The following is a 22,293-nucleotide window of genomic DNA, read 5'->3' on the forward strand; positions in this document are numbered from 1 at the left end:
CAGGCAGCCTGTTGAATTATAATGCATTGAATATTCCATTGTCATAATGACTGAGGATTTTGCATTCATAATCATTCTCTATCAGAAAAATAATGTTTTGCTTCTGTTCTAAGCTCTTATGTGTCATGTTTCTACTCCCCAGTAAGAATATACATATTGTCTAATTTTATCTGTCCTTGTAGCTAACGATTTTTCTGTCCCTCCATTCATTAGCCAGTTTTAAGTTGCTCCAGAAAAAAAAAACATGGGGATTTACCAGCAACATTAAACAGCAATGGGATGATGTACTTGCATTAAAGGATAAATGACACCCACAGGTGGAGGAGGAAGTTATTGAAATCAGGTGTTACAGCTGCTGAGCATTGGGAGACATGGGGAGGGGGATGATGTCATGCTGTACATTGAGTGGCAGGTGATGGTGACTGGGAAAATGTTCAGGGGTTTCACAGGCTGCAGGGTGTCTTAATTAATACAGCATTTAATAAATGATCTATACGAGTCCTCCTGTTAGTTCACCACAGGGTGCACCTGCCACTGTGCAGCTGTCATAGTTTTCCTCCCAACCCGATGTCATTCAAGCTCGAAATCACATGCTTACAGACACTAACTGTCCAAATTCATCATGTCAGTTTTGTTTTGCTTGCTTCTCTCCATTTCCCCCTCCATGTTTCCTTTGTGGTGTTTTACCCAAAATCCTGTTTTGTCAAGTGTGCTTGTGAGGCTTTCTGGTCACTGCCTTTTGCTTTGCAATGTTCACATATACACGTAGTGGTAAATAAGCTGTTTCATCGCCTATGGAGGCTAGGTGTGAGCATATCCTTTTACATTATGTGGACAGATTCAGAAAATTGCCAGAATGTACTCTTTTGCTTTCAAGGTCTGACCCAGAGTCTGCCGAATGAATGGACCGGCCTGGCCTGGCGTGGCAAGCCTGTGGCCCGAGGTCACTGTGCATCAAACAGATCGAAGTGCAGTAAACACAGTTAGTCTCTCAGCAGACTCTGTGTCAGGTTATCACAGTGCCTTATTTTCAGCTTGTTCACTGTTAAAACCAAGCTGTTAGCCATGCCCAGATACTGGCCCATGTCGTACGTACTTTTTCCCCCCCTGGCAAACTGGGCTACCATTTTGTTTTTTTTCAGGCGTGGGGTTGAGAAAGCCGTCTGATAGAGAGAGTACAATTCTGCAATTCTCTTTGCATTTTCAGTCGACCTCATTGAAAGTATTCAAATACAGTTAAATGCAAGAGTATTGCGGCAGTGACACAATTTTTTGTTTTTTTCAGCTCTGTACTCCAGCAGATTGGATTTGAAATAAAGCAGTGAATATGAGGTTAAAGTGCTAACATTTGCATCCATATCAGGTTGTCCATGTAGGAATTACAGCCCTTTTTACTTATAGTCCCCCCCCCCCTATTTTAGTGGAGCAAAAGTAATTGGACAATTGTCTTCTCCGTTGTTTTGTGGCCCCGCTGTGTCTCTTTGCATCATTAATTCATGCTCGAGAAAATGCCTTAAAGGACAAGATAGCCTTTCAAGTAAGAGCCTGTTTGTTCTGTTCATGGTTTACCTTTCAGTTACAGTACAGGTAACACTCCAGTGTGTTTAACTGTGTCCTGCACTAAGACACGTATGTCTTTGATATTTAGAGTTGCTCTTTTGCAGTGTCAGTCACTCCTAACATGCATGTTTATTACACTGCCTTTTATGGAAATGCCTTGTTCCTCTCAAGTCCTGACCGCTTCATTGTTTCTGTGGAACCTCTGAGATGCAAACGTCAGACTTACAGGCTGAACAGGGTTTGCGTTTGGAAGTAATGCAGCTGTGCCTTTTCAAGCTTCTTCTTATGGAATACGTAGACTCTCTTTTTATTACCACTGATGCAGCAAATGGGCTTTAAATGGACAACAACCACACTATCCATTGATTTAAAAAAAAAAAAAAAAAAACTGAAAGTGTGCATCTCCCTCTGTAATTGCATTTTTGCAAATCTCAACCTTGGGGGGAAAAATTTACATTCTAATGAGATCTGTTTATAGCATGTTTGATTATTGGTTATTAAAATAATTTATAGCTACTAAATGAGAGCTTGTTTTAAAAATAAGGCGTCAGTCTATTGGTAACTAATCGAATAAATGATTATACTGTACTTGACCCCCATTTCCAAAAGGTTTCCGCCCGGTGTTGCTAGAGAAAATCGTTGTCCTGATTGGTCGTTAAGATTCAGGCGCAGTGAAATTTGGTGTGTCTGATTTCAGGGCCTGGGGCAGTCTGAGAGACCAAATGTTTTTCTTAGACCTTTTTTATTGATATTTTTATTGAGTTTATTGATAGTGTATCTGTAGGGATGTAAAGGAACTTTAACCAAATATGAACAAAAGTGTTCTTACAGCAAACTCACTGCACCTTTAATTCATTAGAAACCTGTGAATTGTTAAAGAGCATAGGTATTCCTAGAGTGGCTTCCAACGTGAAATTATAATTATCCTCTATCTATTGTATGGTGAGTGTGACGAAATGGCTTAAATGTCTTTCTCTGATTGGTGCCACTCGTTGGTAGTGGTTGGGGTAAATTAACGCCACCCCCCATCCACGCACGCACGCACACACACACACACAAACACACACAGTGGGAGTTGACATTTATTAAGGAGTCAGCATATACTGAAATGCAGTTCATTATCATCCATTATCATTGCTTTTCTGCATAAACATATTGGCTCTACAGGTGTGTGTGTGTGTGTGTGCGCGCGTGCGCATCTGCGCGCGTGTTTGTGTACATGTGCCTCTTGGTCTGTCTGTCTGTCTGTTTGTGAGATAAAAAGTCTTAATACATCTATTTAAATATAAAAGACATTCCAACTATAAAAGATAGTGTTGTAATATTAAAGTTAGTGCCTCAAGAAATAATATGGAAAATAGAAATGAGAAAGTAGAAATAAGAACATGATGAATTTCTGTCATTAAGAACATAGATTTTATCTGTAGTAATGTTTACTGGCATCTTGAACACCACAGAGAAGATTAATTAACAGTGGAAGGGAGGAGGAAGAGATGCAGTTGTTAATTGGGCATCATTGTGGGCAGCAGGTGTTTGGAGAGTTTGTTTACCTCCCCATCTCTTTTTATCCACAGTAATCTCCCACTGTGCCATTTGATTTAAAGGCTTTTGAAGAGCGTAAAGGCATGAAATGTGCAATTTTGTCTTACCCATTTGCCATTCCCGTGGCGTTCCTAGATTCACGCCGCTCGCGAGGTCGTCAGTTTGTTTGATGCGTCTGGATGTGCGCTGGACTGGACGCGCGTGTTTTAACAATGACGCTGACAACGCCAGGTCGACATCCGAACCAACCGCAGCTGTATGGGTCTCCCCTGGAGATGATAAACGATGTTAAATATTTCTTGCTTGATTCCACTTCTGTTTTGTGAAGTATGTTTAAAAGCATTTTATTTTTTTCCGTTGGCTCTGATTTTCCCTCTCCTTCTATGTAACGCTCTCCAGTTGATTTTTGTGAGGTGATTTCAGCGCTTCTACCATTTGGCAATTGTGAGTCACTCTCGTGGTTCATCAAAAAAATAAGGGTTAAATTGGTATGTGATTTAGCCTCTCAAGGGGATTAACCTTGATTTCATGCAGTAAATGATCAACAGCCATTGCTGGTGTGTTTATGTCGGTCTTGCAGTTGCAGCTGCGATAGCTTTGTTGCTGTCCTTCCACTTTCAGAATGGCTCTTCCAGCCTGTCCCTTCTCTTATTATGAATTGGGTATGTGTGCCTATAGCTACTTCTCTTTTTTTTATTAAATAAAGAACTGTCATGTTGGTCTCATGACAGCAGAGAACCAAGCGGACTTCACCACTGATGTTGCTGGAGCACGGACGTGAAGAATCGCTGTTGTACAAAACTGGGGTGGATTAAATTTACAGCACCTAATATAGGAACCCCTGTTGGGCCATGCAAGCTCAAATGGGACATATAGCAGTTGTTGGGCAATTCAACATAAGGCGCTGATGTGGGGATGTGCCCTGTACCTCATTACTCTGGCAGTGCACAATGCAAGAGATAGAAATAGATTTTATTCCTGTTGGATTTCCTCACAGGCAAGCTTCAATTTTCTCGAACTCCCTTTCGGTGCTCATAATGAATGAACAGTTGCTCCGTATTGTAGGTGCAGGTATTATGCTTTAGACATCGCCATTCAGTGTTGGCTCATGCAGCCCTCTGGGACAATGCAGCTGCCACTGCATCCCTACCGCTGGGTTTGAAAAATAATTAGCAAATGGATTCATTATTGATACGATCAGTGGAGAATTCCCGGTGCCAGAAATTTGAAAAGGCTATTGTTTATGCGAAAACATAAAAAGGCGAATGTATATTTTCACTACGGCTCTCTTGAATTTAATTCACCCGTGCTCCGTTGCTAAAACAAAGATTCTAATTGGACCCCTTGAAGGAAGCCTGATGTTGGCAGGCGTTCATTTACGGACTGCTGGAAGCCCGCGCTCATTACGATGCAGCTGCAGTTAATCCCGCTCCTTCCGATGCCGTCCAGCGCTGGCGTCATCGAGCGGCCCCTCATTAGCTCCCCCTGCGTTCGGAGACAAAGGGAGCAGGCGTGCTGCTGTACTGCGGGGATGAGAGCACGGGGGGGGATTGGCGGCAGAGCCCCTCACCGGACCTGCAGCGGGGGCAGGGAGGATTAATGACGCGGTGTGCTGCAGCGCATGCACAGCGCTGACCGGAAGATGTGCCTCACATTTCTGCAGGCCAGGGGTCCAATTTGCATGCTTATTCCTGCTCGGCTGGCGGTAGGATAGCGTGTAGAGGACTGTCTGCCGGGTTGAAGCATGTATAGTTCTAATAGGGGTTTATAATTCCCCCTGCCTCCCTGTATTTATTGAAGTAATTTTGAGTCCATCTCACAGTGCACCTGGGAGAGGCAATTATCCATTGCCTTACCCATTACAAATATATTAATGCTGAGAAGTATTGAACAAAAAAATTTGTGTGTTAACTGTGTTAACAGATTGAATAAACAAAGACATGTATAAGGAATCCCTCTGGTGAAAAATTTCCATTTCAGTTTCATGTCGGGTGAATTTCAAGGGCTGAGTTGGAGCACTGCACGCAATTAGTTCTTCAATGAGTTCTGCTGTTGTGAGCTTTTGGTTGAGCAAGCATCTCCTTTTGTGAAAGACTTGGGACATTCAAGGTGGAAACGGAGATTATACCATGATGGGATTGTGCTGTTTTTTGGTTGCTGAATGCGAGTGTCCTTCGAGCGCTCAGAAGAGCAGGAGGAATACAGTTTGGTCTGATTTAGTTGCATTAAGCCTTTCCCCTAATTGGTGTGTAGTGAGAGAGACTGGTCTGGGATCTGGGCCATGGTAAATATAGTTCATGCACAAACAAAGCATCCCTCACCAGCTCCGTCACCATCCGCCCCAGATTCAGTTATTAAATGAGATGTGAATTAAAATCTCTATCCGGCATTTGCGTGATAAATTATGGTTTTCCAAGCCAGAGGATTTATGTGCATTTTTTGTCTCACATGGTTTTATTTTCTCAATCTTTTTAATTTATTATTTTAGCTCCTGGGTTTGATAAATTACAGAGTAATTATGGTTATGTACTGTTAACAAGATGCTTATGAATGATGATGAGGAAAATATATTCACTCCACACAATGTGCTCTGATGATAAAGATGAAGAGAAATTTAAAATTTCATCAGTGCGAGGAATCACAAGGAGCCACATGCTGCTCTTATCAATCACTGAAATAAAGTTGTGACTCCATAATGAGTATCCACATCAGGCGTAGCTGGAAGAGGAAGTTGAATCCTAAGGCTATGACACCTTCAGTGCCATCAGCTCACACTACATTATTTGCTCTGGTAGTTGAGTTTAAGGTAATGTCTATGTCAGTTTCTCTGGTTCTAGGCAGATGGTACTGATATCCTAGGCTGTTTAGGACTTTTGAAGGCTGTTCACCAGCATATGCTAGCTGACCTATAAAAGGGGTGGCGGTGGTCCTAACGTACTGCAGATATATCACTCATGGTGCGGTACTGCAGGTTGAATATGGGATCCCCCTCTATAGCTGGCTTCCTCCCGAGACTTCTTCCCACTGGGGAGTTTTCTATCACCTCTGTTTTAGTGTTTTTCTTATAACCAAGGAGTTTTTTTTTTTTTTTTTACCTCACTTGCTTTTTGGGAGTTCAGGCCTGGGCTTTGCCCAGGTTTCCTCCTGTTCTCTATAAAAAGCAGTATTCACATAACATTTCTTTGATTTGATTTGACTGAGGACCCTCAAGTGAAATAAAGTTCACCCTGTCCTGAAATTCCCCAGTGTCTCTATGCCTTGAGGTTGCTTGGATGCTGCAGTGGTTACTTATGAACATGTCTAGTTGCCTGGCCCTGTTTATGCACTGGCTGCCCAAACTGAGAGAGTGTGGTCCTGTGTACCCCCAGCTTCACTCTCACACTGTCCTGCTTGTTCTTTCCCTCTCTGTCCCTACAGCACTATGGTGACCACCCGGAGCCAGGATGTTAGAATTGGGCACCTATTCAGTCAGCGCTCACACACTGTTGGACCACAATGCTCTGGGGGTCCCGCCGCTGGGCGTGGCTGTGGGCAGCAGCAGCGGCATGCACCGCCGGTACGTTCTCCAGCCCCCGGATCCGGAGAGCTGGCACAAGCACCGCCTGGGCCTGGTGGAGGGGTCCCGCTCCTGCTCCCCGCTGGAGCCCCGGGGCCTGCCGGAGAGCCCGGTCCTGCGCACAGCCAGCTTTGACACCCTGTACAGGCTGCGCGCCCCACGGCCCCCTCCTGCGGCCGCCGCCGCCGCCGCCGCCACCGCCTCCTCGCTGGAGGCGCTGGTGCTGGACCCCGACATGCCCGTCAGCCCCCATGTGATACGGCGCCGGCGGGGGGGCCTGATTGAGCAGCGGGACATCGTCAGGGCCCACCAGGCGCACAAGATGCAGAGCACCCCGCAAGCCCGGCGCAAGGAGTGGGAGTGAGTGTGCGGTTCAGCCGGGTCTGTGTGTGCTTGCGGTCTTTGGTGCGGCGTTCGAGACGGCGTGGCGGAGGCCGGTCTGTGTGTCGAGAGCGGGTCTGGTGTGCGGAGAGGTCGTGTGGGAGCGGTCTGTGTGTGGAGAGCCGGTCTGTGTGTGCGAGAGCCGGGTCTGTGTGTCGAGCGGGTCTGTGGGAGACGGTCTGTGTGCGGAGAGCCGGGTCTGTGTGTGCGGAGAGCTGGGTCTGTGTGTGCGGAGAGCTGGGTCTGTGTGTGCGGAGAGCCGGGTCTGTGTGTGCGGAGAGCCGGGTCTGTGTGTGCGGAGAGCTGGCGTTGTGCGAGAGCTGGTTTTGTGGGAGAGCGGTCTGTGGGAGCCGGTCTGGTGTGGAGCCGGGGCTGTGCGAGGCTGCTCCTGGCTTACACCAAATACAGGCCAAACATATTAGGCCACCTGTAGGTTTTTATTTACATATATAACAATTCAGTGTCTAAATAAGTTCACTTGTATTGAATAGCAGACCTACAAAACTAAGCTTAACTCCTTCTTTGCCATATTTCTTGCAGCTTTAGTGTCTATTTTACTTCTTCTACAGATCAAAGGTATTAGGTTACCTGTGGTTTTAAAAAACTTAAGTTAGATAAGATTTTTGTCAGTTTAACTACCCTTGACCTCCTGCCCACCCCTCCACCACCAATTTTGCAAAATGAAGGAGGCTATTTTGAGGAATGTTGTATGTTGTTCTGCTATTCAGTAAATGCATTTAAATTAACTGAATTCTTCTGTATAATGTTTTTTTAAAATTTATTTATTTCTTTTACCGCAGGTGGCCCAAAACTTTTGGCTTGTACTGTATACCTTGGGGGAGGGGGTTTTGGGAGGGGGTGTTGGCAATGGTAAGGTGAGCAAAGTTATGAATGTGAAAATTATTAGTCAAAACTATATTCTTGCCAGTTTCCCTATGCTGCTTTAGGTCAGAGTATATTAACTATATATTATGTTATGAAAAATGTCATCTTTACTTGTGTATAGGTTTTAAAGAGTTTACTGCTGAAAGAAGTATAACTGGACGTTAAGACTGAGCTCATTGGCGTCATACTGAGTTTTGCTAGTTTTCTGTTTTCTCTCCCTTGTAAATAGTTTCTCAGCTATTTCTGTATCAGTGGCTTCCAACCCTGTTTCTGGAGATCTACCATTCTGCAGGTTTTTATTTCAGCCCTAATTTGGCACGTCTGACGCTAGCAATTAGCAGCTCAACAAGACCTCTATCTGTTGAATGAGTTGGGCTTTTTTTTGTTGCAGTGAAAACCAACAGGACAGTTTATCTCCAGGAACAAGGTTGGTTACCACAGTTTGGCTGTGAAAGGTGGCTATACTTTTTGAAATATGTTTTCAAAGCCTCAAGCCTGTTAGGAAGAATGAGTCATGTAAAAAAAAATAAAAAAAAATAAAAAACGAAAAATTGAACTAATTTACAAAATAATTTAGGTGTTAATATTGCAGACTATCGCTTGAGCTACAAAGCCGTTGTGCCGACAGACTTTCACGTCTACGCTTGATCGCCGAAAATGAAGCTCTAGCCCATTACTTGCAGATGGGATCGATGCCCCTTAGGGAAGAAGATGGCAGCTTCCCTGATGGGCCTGTGAGATTTGTTAGTGCGGATCCACAGTCACAGTGATGATAGCCTGCAAGAGTTCAGCACTAAGCGTTCTGTGTGTAAAGCTGCTGTCTGTTGCCCTGGAGCCCCCCACACACACACACATCAGTGGGAGCAGGAAGCTACAGATGCCAGGGGAGGAGGGCTTCAGCCCCATCAGCTTGGACCTTTTCACTGCTCATTAACTTGATGGGGGGGGGGGGCGTAATGAGAGAAAGAAGGGGAGAGAAATCGAGAAGATGGGTTAATTGTTGCATCTGAGCCATTTAATGATTTTCACAGTTCTGGCCTTCTGAAGGGTCAGACAAATTGATGAGGTTCCAGTGAAAGAGTGTATCTTTAATGTCAGGTTACATTACCACCGTGGGCCTTACCTTTCACCGAGACTTAGAAGGATTCTGTCAACCGTTTACCGCAACATGGAGAAGTACACAAAATGGGGTTATAAATAATACTCTATTTTGATGCATTTTCAGCAGGGATGGTAGCACGAAATAACCTGGAAAAGCTGATTTTCACTCTTGTCGGTTCTGTCCATAAAATGGTTTAAAAGCTTTGCCAGGTAATGAAGGTTGTCATCTTGCGACACAGATTTGGAATCTGTACGAAAATTAAAGATGAAGACTGTTTCTCAGCGAGTGTAGTCGTCACTCAAATGTTAAGCCTTTAAATGCTGTTTTCCCTTCCTAGGTGTCATGCAGTTGTTTACAGCAGCCTGTCACCACCAGTGACAATTGTATGGTTAATTAATATTTTGTGTGCACACAACATTGAATTAGGTCGCAAAGGAAAAGCTATGGCCGGTGCATAGCTGTGTAAATCATCAGACGCTCTGATTTAAAATGCACAGCTCTTAATAGATGAGGCGGACTCACATTCAATTATTTTTTCCAGCACAAGCAGTCATAAATTAATGATGAGGCGACATTTCCTGTAGTGACAACATTGTGGCTGTTTTGCCTGCTTCGTAGTCTCAGAAGATGTTCTCGGTAAACTTGATGAAAACATACTTACAAAGACTGCTCTTAATTATTGAAATTTCATATTTTTATAGTGTGCCTGGTACAAGCAATGTAAATTCATGTCGTGTCATATTATGGAAATGGTGTTTATTCCACCTCAAACACAGTGTGCAGTTCTTTTTTTGCAGTTATCAGGCAAATAATTACCCTTAATTGCTGATCATGTTCGCCCTGTAATTAATATATCTGTGCATTTGGGACTGCGTGTAATTGCTTAATGGCATGGAAACGGACATTTTCCATCAGATATATTTTTGTCCTGTCCGTAAAAACCCTTGGGTGTGCAGATGAAATGTAGTATTTGCAATGACTTGCTTATTGTGCTTAAAAGACTCCCATGATACCCTAACAGGAAATGTACTTGTATGATGGACAGTCTGTAATTGCACGCACCACCTAATTATGTGTGTGTTGGTGCAGAAAGATGTTGATCATTTAGTCATGAAAGGATAATCATTTAGTTAGTATGATTATCCTTTCAGTTCCATCTCTCAGCTTAGTATCGGAGCTGTTGAAGGTTTGCCCCCCCCCCCTTTCTCTTTCTCTCCCTTTCCCTTTCCCTTATGTGCAGTAACAAGCTTGATCTTGGTTGTGGACGACCGAGGTCCTCAGCTGCATCTACCCACACAGGTCATAATGGGCTGTCTACAAACATGCACTGTACCAGTGCAGGTCAGATGTCTTGTATTTATGGTTTTTCTTTCATAGCTGCTGCAGGAGAAATAGGCAACCTTACAAGCAGTCGGCTGCCTCCAGGGTAACGACATTTGTATTTCCTGGAGGCTGATAATTATAGTGCGGAGCTTTTCAAGCTGTGTCAGTCATGCCTGTGATGGAAAGCTGTGTTCTGGGAAGAACAGAGCAGTGGCAAGCGTTTGTTAGGAAAACAATTATTGCATTTTATTTTGCAGGATATTTATTTCCTCTTGTTGGTGTATGGGAATCAGCAACCATCTCCAGGGCAGTGTTAAATTTTCCTTTTACCAGAATGACTGTATCCTTTCTAATTTAGAAATTTTGCACTTAGTAGTTTGTGCTTGAGTAATTGATGCAACCTGTAAATTCAATGAAGATTCTTAGCCTTTCTTTGTAGCAATTGTGTTAAGTCTGATAGGCTGCAATATGCATAGAAGACAAGACCATTAACTGTTCGATATTTGTACCAATCAGATGACTCATGTAAATATTGTTATATGTATATATATATATACACACACACACACACACACACAAACACAGTGAGCCCGATAATGCTTGGGACAAAGTCATGTTTTTCTTGATTTGACTCTGTACTCCAGAATTTTAGATTTGTAATCAAACAGTTCATACAGCTTTTATTAAATGCATTTTAGTTTCATCAATGGCTGTACAAAGATTCTGTATATTGGCGGAAACTGGAACACACTGTCACACATTCTGATCCAGAGCATCCCAGACATGCTCAGTGGGTGGCATGTTTGTATACAGGCCAGGGGAGAACAGGGATGTTTTCAAGCTTCCAGAAACGGATACCGATGCTGATCCTTGTGACATGGGACCATGCGTCACCATGCCAAAACATGCGGTGAGGGTGGCGGGTGAATGGCACGGCAGTGGGCCTCAGGATCTCATCATGGCATTTCTGCGCATTCAAACTGGCGTTGATAAAATGCGCTTCTGTTCGTTGTCCATAGCTTATGCCTGCCCATACCATCACCCCACCGCCACCACAGAGTACTCTCTTTCTTCACAACTTTGACATCAGCAACCGCTCACCCACACAACACCGTACATGCTGTAGTGCTGGCGGCAGGGTAGCACAGTGCGTAAGGAACTGGGCTTGTAACCGAAAGGTCACAGGTTCGATTCCTGGGTAGGAATCTGTTGTACACTTGAGCAAGGTACTTAACCTGCATTACTTCAGTATATATCCAGCTGTATAAATGGATGCAACGTAAATGCTATGTCAAAAAAAAAAAGTTGTGTAAGTCGCTCTTGAGCGTCTGCTAAATGCCTGTAATGTAATGCTGTAGTAAGACCGTTTGGACGTACTGCCAAGATCTTGCCTAACGACGTTGGAGCCGGCTTATGGTAGAGAAATGGTGGCCATTTCTGCAATCAGCATGCCAACTGACATTCCCTCAAAGATTGAGACACTGTGTGACTAAACTGCACGTTTTAAAGTGGCCTTTTATTGTCCCCAGCACAAGGTGCACCAGTGTGACAATCATCCTCTTTAAATAGCATCTTGATATTGCACACCTGTCAGATGGCTGGGTTATCTTGACAAAGGAGAAATGCTCTCGCCTTTGGTCTTTTATCAGGGATATAAACAAATTTGTGCACAAAACTTGTGGGAAATAAGCTTTTTGTGCTCATGGAAAAATTCTGGGATCTTTTATTTCAGCTCATGAAACATGGGACCAAAACTTTACATGTTGCATTAATACATTTTTCTCAGTGTTAGTTACAATTACTTTTGGTCCCCTTAAGTTGGGGGACAATTTATAAAACGGGCTGTAATGCCTACATGAATCACCATATATGGAAGTAAATACCCTCAAACAGTCATCTGCATTTTAACCTCATAGTCTTTCTTTGGTTTTAATTCTGATGTGATGGAGTACAGAATTAAAACGTGTCACTGTCCAAATACTTACAGACTGTACTGTATATATGTACAGTATGATCAGACACTTTGGTCCAGCACCACCACCACAATATATCCATGGAAACAAGCTTTTAGACACCTAAGTAACTTGACTACACTTCCTCAAAGAATGATGAATTATTTATTTGCACCTTTTCAGACTACCTTTTCCAACCAGCTGCTGGTCCGGGGTGCTCATCCATTTTAAACTCTGGGGAGAAGATAAATTTGTGGCAAATTTTAAAGGACAAGTTTTCTTGTTCAGCCATGAATATGTAGTCACTAATTTTGGCTCCTGAGTCACACTGAGTCAACTGTACACAGGGAGCACTGCAGCTGAAGCTTGCGCCTTCCTCTGAGGCACTTCCCAGCAAGCCTCTCACTGTCTCCACTCAGAACGCAGTACTACAGGAGAGCTAGCACAGACTTAAGGCTGCCACACTATACTGTATTGGTGTACAGACATTATTGCACATATATAATGGCATTGATCTACTGTGCAGGTGCATGTACAGTAATTATTTTGTGTACAGGTATAATGATACTGTAGTGTACAGGGCTTTTGTTTACCAATGAAGATGGCATTCTTGATCCCTTGGGGATGAGGCCAGAACTTGTAAAAGCAATTGAGCCAGCAAGGAAATGGTTTGGTAATTTCCTTTATTTGTTTCAGATTTGCATCTGGCTACAGTGAGAATAGGTACTTTAAGAGATTGTTTTGGACCACTGCTTGGATACTGTGAAGAGATCGATCAATGGTCCAGTCCTACAACCTCCACAAAGGTTTATTGGTATTTTTGGTAAATGATGGTGCCTTTATGAATAATGCTATCCATCGCAGCTGCAATACAAGTTCATTATTGGCTGATGAAATATTTCCAACTCTCTTTGGTGTATGACCATAATACATCTGTAATCCCAGTGTCACACATCCAGTGTGTAGAAATCGTGTGATTTTGGACTCTGTAGCTTGGTTTGGTGCTTCATCTCTGGAGCTCATTTAGTTGCTGAACTAGTGCAGAGCGCTCCTGAACTAATCCCAGGGTGCCCCCCCCCCCCCCCCCCGGTTGATTTACAGTGCTGTGCAGTTGTCAGGGCCAGTCAATTATTCATCTTTGAAAATCAATTTTCAAAATAAATGTTGATGTGCCACTGCAGCAGTATCGAGTGGCGGGTGTGTGTTGGTGGTGTGAGCGCCCGGCTCTCTGTAACTGCCATAAATAGCCTGGACCTTTTTAGTGATGTGGCAGAAATGATCAGTCCTCCTGCCCCCCTCTGGGAGTCCGCTACAGTCAAGGGAAGCATTTGTGTGTTGGGAGGAAGGAAGCATGTTATAAATCAAGGTTTCAGCCATGTCTTCCTGTAGTATGGAGGAAGAAGAAGCAGTGGCTCTCTGTCAATTTGATTGCGCAGTTGGTGGTATTACTCCTTAAAAGGTAGTAGCCTACCCTTTAAATAAAGACAGGGAAAGGTTTTAATCTGACAGTCCTTTTTTGTTTAACTTTGTATAATCTGATTATCCCTTATCGTTCATGACCTCTGTATTCTGCTCTTTATTCACATGCATTTCCAAATGTCATCTTAAGCAAACCCTGAAAGCCTGTACCTTCCATGCATCTCAGGCACAGCATTGGCACAGACACTGGAGGAGTAATTACCAATGCAAAACAATAAAACCATGCCCTTCTGAGTCTATATGAATTGACTGCGTGCATACAAACAATGCACAATTATGTATGCTTGCAGTAAGTATATGTACTCTGTGTATACACATGGATGTAAATACACTAAAATACACACACACACACACACACAGGCATGTGTGAATATTAGACATTATACAATTTTATTTATTTATTATTACAGAAAATTTGTTAATAACTTGGCCCTGTGTTTCTTAATCTTACCATCTGAAGACAATATCGTCATTCAAACTTCAAAAGTGTCACATCAGTGTATAATACCAAATCACGCAAGACATTTAAATGAGTGTATGAAACTGCTGGTCAATACCTAAAGAAAGGGTATTCCTCCAGAAAGGATAGGTTTATAGTTTGTTGTCAAGTTCATTCTACAAAATTTACCGGACTTTGGCGCAACGCTGATTTTAGTGCTTAATTTTAGAGCCGTCTGTTGTAACGTTATACACTTGGCCTGTTGTCTTGGTCTCATCCAGAAGTGTCATAGGTAGACGTGCTACCTGGTGAGCTACTAGTGAAGCAGCCTCAGGGATCGCTAAGTTTTTCTCTTTTAAATGAGCGGACTTCTATATATGTCTATTTTGCGTGTGTGTCCGATGTTTTTATTGGCTGATGATGTACATAAATGTCCAATGAGGAAACAGTCTTTGTGGGCTTGGAATATTTGTGATGATGTTATCAGGCAGGAAGAAGAAGAAGGGAAAATGCAATCCCCGAAGTTTGGGACTTTATTGTGTGGATGTGTGAAGTTGTTTGTGAATTCTGTCTGAAATGGGGTCAGAAGGCACACACCGGCCATCCCAATTTTATTTGTCCAGATCTTGGTTGTGAGGTAGTCTGGGCTGTATTCCACTGGTATCGGATCTGATAAATAAATGCTCCAGCATGCGTCTTCTCCTATCTCCTAACATTCCACTGACGCATACTATCCCATAATAAGCATGCGTGAGTCACGAGGTACCCTGTTAGTCTTCTCTTTCATCGTACGTCACTGGATACGAGCGGCTCCTGAATTAGACCAGAAAATGTTATCTCAGTCTAAATGCCCGGAATCAGATTGCCAATTCATTAAAAATCAAAAATCAAGTATAAGTGTATCTAAAGCACAGGTTGTTCACTGGCATTGCGTAGGCTGTTGTCGATGACATCACTTCCTTGGACTTGAAAAGTGCTTGTTTGCTACTTAGCTGGGGACATGTGCCTTTAACTGAATGGGCTATTATTCTTTTCAGGAGTGGGGTTTGGTGTACTGGGAGATCTTATGTTCAGCCCCCCTTGCTGGATCTTGCCTGTTGTATAAGCAGACAATTTAAATAAAGTGTGAACAGTATTGTGTATGAGTGTGCACAGGACAAATGCCTTGGCTCGTGTGATAAAATCTAAACATTGATCTTGCACTGCTCTCTGTTAGCACAATTATGTTGTAACCCACACAATATCTAATGTTCTGAAATAAATCATTACATTTGTCACGCTGTATGTTTGCTGAAGCAATTTAGGTTCCTTGTGTTGCTCCAGGGTACAGTGGTAATGCCCCACCTTGTCACTTTAATTATTTAAAGGATCAGATTTATTGACGGCTCAATGGTTCTGGGCAATATCTGAAAAATGTGATTATACTAGCTGCTTTATTTGTTGTAGGACTTTCACCGTGTATCCACAACTGCCACTGTTGTATGTCTAATTTAAAATAGTGTGTGCATTTCAAATAGTCTCTTTTGTTGAATATCTGGGTTGTTAATCACTCAGATACACTTCAGGAGCACCCTGGTTCAATTCTGACACATTCCTTTAATATTTCAAGTGTGATACTGACTCATTTCTCTTTTATTATGCCCTGCAGACTGCTTTGCTTTTCAACATTATTTGTTCCCCCTCAGTGAGGAAGGTTAGAATGGGTATTTCACAGTGATCCTAATGACTTTCAGCTCCATGATGTCTGCAGTCATGGCTTCGGCATGGAAAAGTGAGCCACAATGGGGTCTTCCTTCCCAGTGATAAACATAAGGCAGTCACGCTGTGGGGTTTGCTTCTCTGAAGCATTTCGACATTAGAACACATTGTTCCAGTCATTGACACATGCAGTAGACTTCCCAGAGACGCTATGCCTCCATGCATTTTATCGTCTATGTCTGATACGTTGCAACTGTATAATTAGACACATTAACTTAAACTTCCTCACTTTTGTACCTTATCTCTGATTAAAACAAAGGAATTACAGAACCACGTTTAATGAATTGATCAGCTGAGGAAAATGGCATAACTGAATAAAATACCCATAATACCTCCGCTATAGTACTGCCTATTGCAATTTCAATGCTTTATAATATTATAACACCTGGTTTCAAAAGTCAGAATTATAGTCCTTCATTCAATAAGCTACCAAATGAATATGTGGTCTTTTTGTGTGATCTGAAAAAGAAATTACACTTGAAGCTTGCAAATACAAATTGCAACTGAACTGTAAAAACTGATAGCAACCTGATTGTGTGTATGTAGGCTTATGACACAAATACATCTGTAAATTTCCTTTCCCCATGTCCTGATATTAAGAAAAGAGGAGAACTTTAACAGCTATTAGATTTTGTTTTTATCCAAAAACCGCTTGTTAAACAATGGAATTCAATAATCTGAACTACATTATCTTGTAAATGTTATAATTTAAAGTGAATATTATATGTTCATTTAATAGGTTTCCTGTAGTGCAATTTCTACTTTTTTGCATGTTTTTGAAATTCGCCATGCTCTGTATGTAAACAATATGTTTATCAATGATATACTATCACTGATTTAAGATTCATAAGTTTAGGGACACAAGCTAAACAAGGTAGAAATTTTACACACATGAGCTGGTGAAGCAGTGGTTGTTCTTCAGTCCAGAAACAGGCAACACAGACGGTGGGTGTCTCATTAACTCACGTGCCTTCTGTAGTGGTGATGAAAGTGCGGGGCCGATCAATGTGTCGTCTTCCCTTCCTGTGGAATCATTTTTAGAACCGATTTAAATATCAAAGGTGAATCGCGTTCTACTCTGATGGCATACTGGCAAATGAATTTGTCTCTTTCATGAGGGGAAAACACTGTCAATGAACCAGGGCGAAAACAGAGGTAAACGCACTGATCTGCAGCTATCAGGTGTCAGGGAGAGTCCACAAGGTGTGTTCTGCCACAGGTCTGATGATTTCATTAAACATCACGGTTCCAATGCCCCTTCTTACAGATTGGCCAATAAAATCAAACATTGTATTTTGTTCAAAATAGGTTTGAGACAGTGAAGATATCAGCCAGGTAGCCCATCTATTTGCTACCAGCCCCTCAGTTCTCTCTGTTCTGTGTCAGCAGACATTGCCTTCTGGATTTTATAAACTTAAATACCAGTCCCCTGGTTTTCTAAGCTGAATGTACTAACTATGGTGGACTTTGAGGCAACCAACTTTACTGTATGAGTGTGATTTGTGTCTGCATGGGTAATCTGTCATTTTGCCTCCTCATATTGCCAGAGAAGAACCTGCTGTAATTATGCAAGTTCAATGACTGATGCAGCTCTGGGGATTCATTTGTCAAATGGTTACTGAAAATAAACATTCTTTTCAGGAGCTCTTCAGCACTCTGTTGCTTATCTAAAGCCCCCTCTTGTGGGCTGCTGTGGAACTGCCGTTATAGTGTTCGCTAGGCAAATCTGAGATCAAAACTGCCTGCCTCTTTTAAGAACGAAATTTTGTCCAGGTTTTACAAGGTCACAAAACATTGATTATTATTACCAAAAGATTATATAAAAGTATTTCTAATAATAGAAAAAAAGATTAATTATAAGTGCTTTATTCATTATTTTTATTTTTGTTTATTTTTAAGATTAATACTTTCCATGTGCCTTTATAGTCATCTGAAGCCACCCTATTTTCTGCTATTAACAATGTCTGTGAATTTATGGCTCATTATGTTTATAGCCTATATGAGTAACTGGGAGATAATGCACAGAGAGGAGTCAGAGTTTATTTTAAAGCAATATATACATATATAAGCTCTCAGACTCTCTTTGGTGCCATACCCTGGTTACTGGTTAAAGTAACATGACTCTTTATTTAAAATGGTGCAAATACACACATACATGCATGTATATGTTTGATAAGTTTTTTCTCGGGCTAATATTAGTGGTTCTGTCAGTATAAAGGTGATATTTGTCTTAACTGGGAGCACTCTTAGAACTGCCCATTTCCCTCTGTCCTTGTGCTCCCGTGCAGCTTTGGCTTCTGAAGTCCAGCCCACCCTGCTCATTCCAGCATTCCCATCATGCACTGCCTCTCTCCTCTAGGAATCCTTCAGAGCACTAATGATATCTGCAAAGCTGTCGCTTATCTCCCTCCCCTGTATTTTCCTTTTCATCTCTCCTTAGATGTACAGACAGTGAATCATCGCAGGAATGGATATATTTCACTTTTATAATCATTCCATGCCATTTATTTATTTATTTATTTCAGGGTCTGCCCATTGGTTCATCCTAATACACTAGGTTTCAGTGAAGTGACACACCCCTGACCATGTCAGTGCAGACTTTGGCCAGTGGCCCCTTTTAGCAGTGCATAATTGGCTATAGCAGTGCTACAGGAGAGGACCTCAGTTTGCTGGATTGTCCCTGTCTTACTGTGACTCATCTGGTGGATTTGACGGTGAACAGAAGGTCATGAAAACACAACTGGCCATTCCAAATAAATAATATACCACTGCCCATTAAAAATAATAGCAATACAGACATTGTTGTTATAATAAAATGTATTGAATTTTTTTTAAGTCAGAATAAGAGCCGCATGGGAGCCTGTCAGGGCTCTGTTGTTATTTTCTCTGGACTGATTTACTTACATATTGGCAAATTCTGGAGTAGCTACGACAAAGTACAAGCTGTTTTTTCCCCACATTTTCTCAGTCTAAAATCACGCCTCATCACCAGAATTTCAATATCTCATTGCAGGGAAAGATTGTGTTTACGCCAGACTGTGTGCTAGAGCTTGTTAATTTAAAGTGCTAATTTTCACAGCCCGTAGTGAGTCCATGCAGCGGGCGAGCCATCAGAAGCTCATAGTCCTCTTTTGCCACGAGGCAAAGGACTATAATGCATCTCACTCGGTCTAATTCCATCTGTGGAAAACGGTGACAGGCGAGACGGAGGTGATTCGTTTATGAGCGCGGCTGAGATGTGGTTGCAGACCAATGAGAGCTCCTGTACCCTGGCAACAATGCAGCTGTGTGCACATGGCGAGTTCTGCCGTTCCTAAAGCTGCCGGTCGGCCTCCTCTGTGCCAGTCGGCCTCCTCTGTGCCAGCTTTTGGCTTTGCGCCGCCGTCTGTCTGTCCTCTCTGGCCTGGCCTGGCGGCTGCCTTCTTGCCTGCCGTACAGGGCGGGGCTGGGGCCTCCTGCGTTGGCATAGCGACCTTTCTGTAGCCCAGCACGCCTCCTCAGTGCAGGTATGGGGTCACTACAGATCATTAGAGAAAATGACAGTTACAGCTCTCTCAGGAAACCACCCATCTCATGTTGTTAATATGAAGGTTAATAAGTTAATATGCCTGGAGGTGGACTGACTCATTAATAGATTTGACAAATAAATAACAACAAATGCTACTACTAGTAGTACTATTACTACTAATACTACAACTAATATTAACACTAACAATGGTTTATTGTATTTGTATAATGTCTTTCCTCATCTCAAAGTGCTATACACCAGTGGGTAGCCCTCCAAGCTTCACCAGAAGCCATGTCACGTATGAGCTGCAGAGAAGAGGGAGTTATTCAGCCATTAAACCTGGGCATGAGTAGGTGGCTAGACTGGGAGCTGAGCTGGGAATCTGGCCAAGAAAAACATCACCAGATATAGACTGGCAGATAGATGGCAATTTGAGAGTTGGGTCATTTCATTTTAAAACAGACTTTTTTTGTGTAGTCACTCTGCCAATATGAACCTGTCCCAAATCTTTTTCTTTTAAAGGAGAGTGGACAGACAAGAAATGGGACATTTTTATATGGGTTGAGAATCAACCATGGTATAGACGGCACCACATGGTCTCCATTATCCCAAACCTGTGAATAAATCATAACCCACAGCGTTTAGCATTAACTTTCTTAACCCACCCAGATTCCTGGGAATGTTGCCAGTGTTATCACAAACATGACCACGGAATTGCATTAAGTGGATGTTAATTATAAGGTAGCATAATCCATTTACAGCTCGGTATTTACTGAAACAAGCTGTATTCTAGCCAGCCTTTCAGATTTCTGTTGAGACGGGGAGGACATTAAGACCACAATTATGGAAAATGTACCCGTTAAGTATATGATTCCATTGCATCCATGTCCTGGAATAAGTTGCTGCATTTTCCCTTGAAATGTACGTGACAGAACCCTTGCCCGCAGAAATGGAGGTAGAAATAGGTTTTTTGTAGTTCAATTAAATATGTTTGTTTTCCCTGCCAAAAAAAACTATATTTCTATTATATCTGCATTGCATACTAGGGTTCTGCCAACAGTGGCCACTTGGCTAAATTATTACTAAAGGCAGGGCCTTCTCATCGTGGCCACTGCACTACACAGCCGTGTTATAGAAGGCTTTTAATGTGTGTGAAAATGTATCCTTTTCATGTCTGCTCGTTAGGTAGGGTGGTCATTCGTGAGTGCAGAACACCAGGCAGCACATGAGAGGTGTGCACGCTTTTTGTGTGTGAGTGTTCAGCAGTTACCTGATCTCAAAATGCAGAAATATCTGTGTACCTATAGCGGTATATTTTTTCATATTTGTGTTGCGTATGAATTATCCATATTCCGAGAGGATTATATGTTTGTTTGTTTGTTCTGTGCTCTTTAACACTCTAATCCGGACTGCAGTTTTTACAGCATTCTGAGGGTCTGAAAAGCAAGTTGTGAACATCGGGTGCTTTTAACCAGGCCCAGTCATATAAATCTCACAATTCAACAGTCAATCTCTTGAATTCTCACTATATTGAAGCATGCTGTTCCCCTTTTTTTGCCCCTTCATTTTACTATTATATTCTTTCGACTTTGAGTTTGCTCTTCTGCTTTCTTCCTGAGGTCCTTGTCCCATAAGTAACAGAACGTGCCACTAGGGGGACCCAGAGATTAAAGTATTTTAATAAGCATTTGCCGGATGACTTCTTCACGCTCCCTCCTCTTTTGAATATGTTAAGCCGAAGCTTTGATTTCCTGGGCTGCTCAGAGGTGGCATTTTTTTTCCTCTGATGTTTGTGCTTTTATTTAACGTGAGAACACAGCGGCTCGTTCGCTCTCTGAACGAGAAGAATGTGGATCAGTTTTATACGACAGGGTATTGTTCTTTAGCCCTGTCTGTGTCAATATTTGGTACAGTAGGTTCTGTTACAGGGAACCAATCAATGGCTGAGATCTCTAGTTCTCTGAAAGGGGGAACATCTGCTGTCAGCAACCACAGGGTCATGTGACTGACCTGCTCTCCAGGTTGGTTAATGATGTATTGTAATAAAATTATTTGTGCATTGCGCATTTTATATGCTACTTCATGCCTTTGTAGCAATTTGCCAGGTGCACGTGCTACCCCATCAAATGGTTATCATATAAAAGCACAGTGAAGTTACCATATATGGCTTTTGCTTTATATACCTTTTTTTTTATTTCAATGGAAATGAGTCCTCATAATACATGTATATACAGTGTGTTTCAAACACAGTCCCTTTTATATAATTAGTTTAGTAATATTTCTTTTAAAATTAAGTAAAACATTTATTTTTTTGTCATTTGTAAAGCCTGAAGGACAGGGATGTTGATTGGAACTGTCCACAGCCAGAGGGAAATAGAGCCATCTGTACAATACAGCATTCTGCTTGGGTCTCCTCCATTTCTCTCTGTCTCTATCTGGGAGGCGAGGACAGATAATTTAGATTTAGAGGCTTCTGTAATCTTCAGCCTGTGTCTTACTGGGTTCCTCATTGGAAAAACAAAAATGGAATGGCAAATTCTGCCTTTTTCCTGAATAGTAACTCATGCAAGATGATTCTGCATTTTTAAATGCATACTTATGTTTGTGCCTCTGGCTTATGAATAAAGAGAAGTAATGAATGTCCGGTCAATGCTGTGATTGAAGTCCAGTGTTGTGGTCTGGCTGTGTTTTTTGTGTGTGGTAGGAAGATGATGTACATGCACTTGTATGATTGTTTTGTGTATCTGTGAACTTAGATTTATGATAATCTTCGTTTTTTGTGTGTAATGCAGAATTATGACATTTAGG

The 22,293-nt window shown here is 42.2% G+C and overlaps 1 protein-coding gene and 1 long non-coding RNA gene across 2 annotated transcripts in view; both read left to right on the forward strand.

The window, feature by feature from the left end:
- The window catches only part of LOC135253692 (voltage-dependent R-type calcium channel subunit alpha-1E), a 135,513-nt gene that overhangs the window by 15,036 nt on the left and 98,184 nt on the right, over window positions 1–22,293 (forward strand). Inside the window, exon 2 of the mRNA XM_064333288.1 lies at window positions 6,520–7,018. Coding sequence (XP_064189358.1) covers window positions 6,546–7,018 — 473 coding nt within the window. The 5' untranslated portion in view covers window positions 6,520–6,545. The remainder of the gene's footprint in view (window positions 1–6,519; window positions 7,019–22,293) is intronic.
- Window positions 7,217–7,785, forward strand: LOC135253693 (uncharacterized). The gene is made up of 2 exons (XR_010329678.1): window positions 7,217–7,347; window positions 7,421–7,785. It is a non-coding gene; the product is annotated as an uncharacterized LOC135253693 (long non-coding RNA).

The sequence above is a fragment of the Anguilla rostrata genome, chromosome 4 (assembly GCF_018555375.3).
Source record: "Anguilla rostrata isolate EN2019 chromosome 4, ASM1855537v3, whole genome shotgun sequence".
Classification (NCBI taxonomy): Eukaryota; Metazoa; Chordata; class Actinopteri; order Anguilliformes; family Anguillidae; genus Anguilla; species Anguilla rostrata.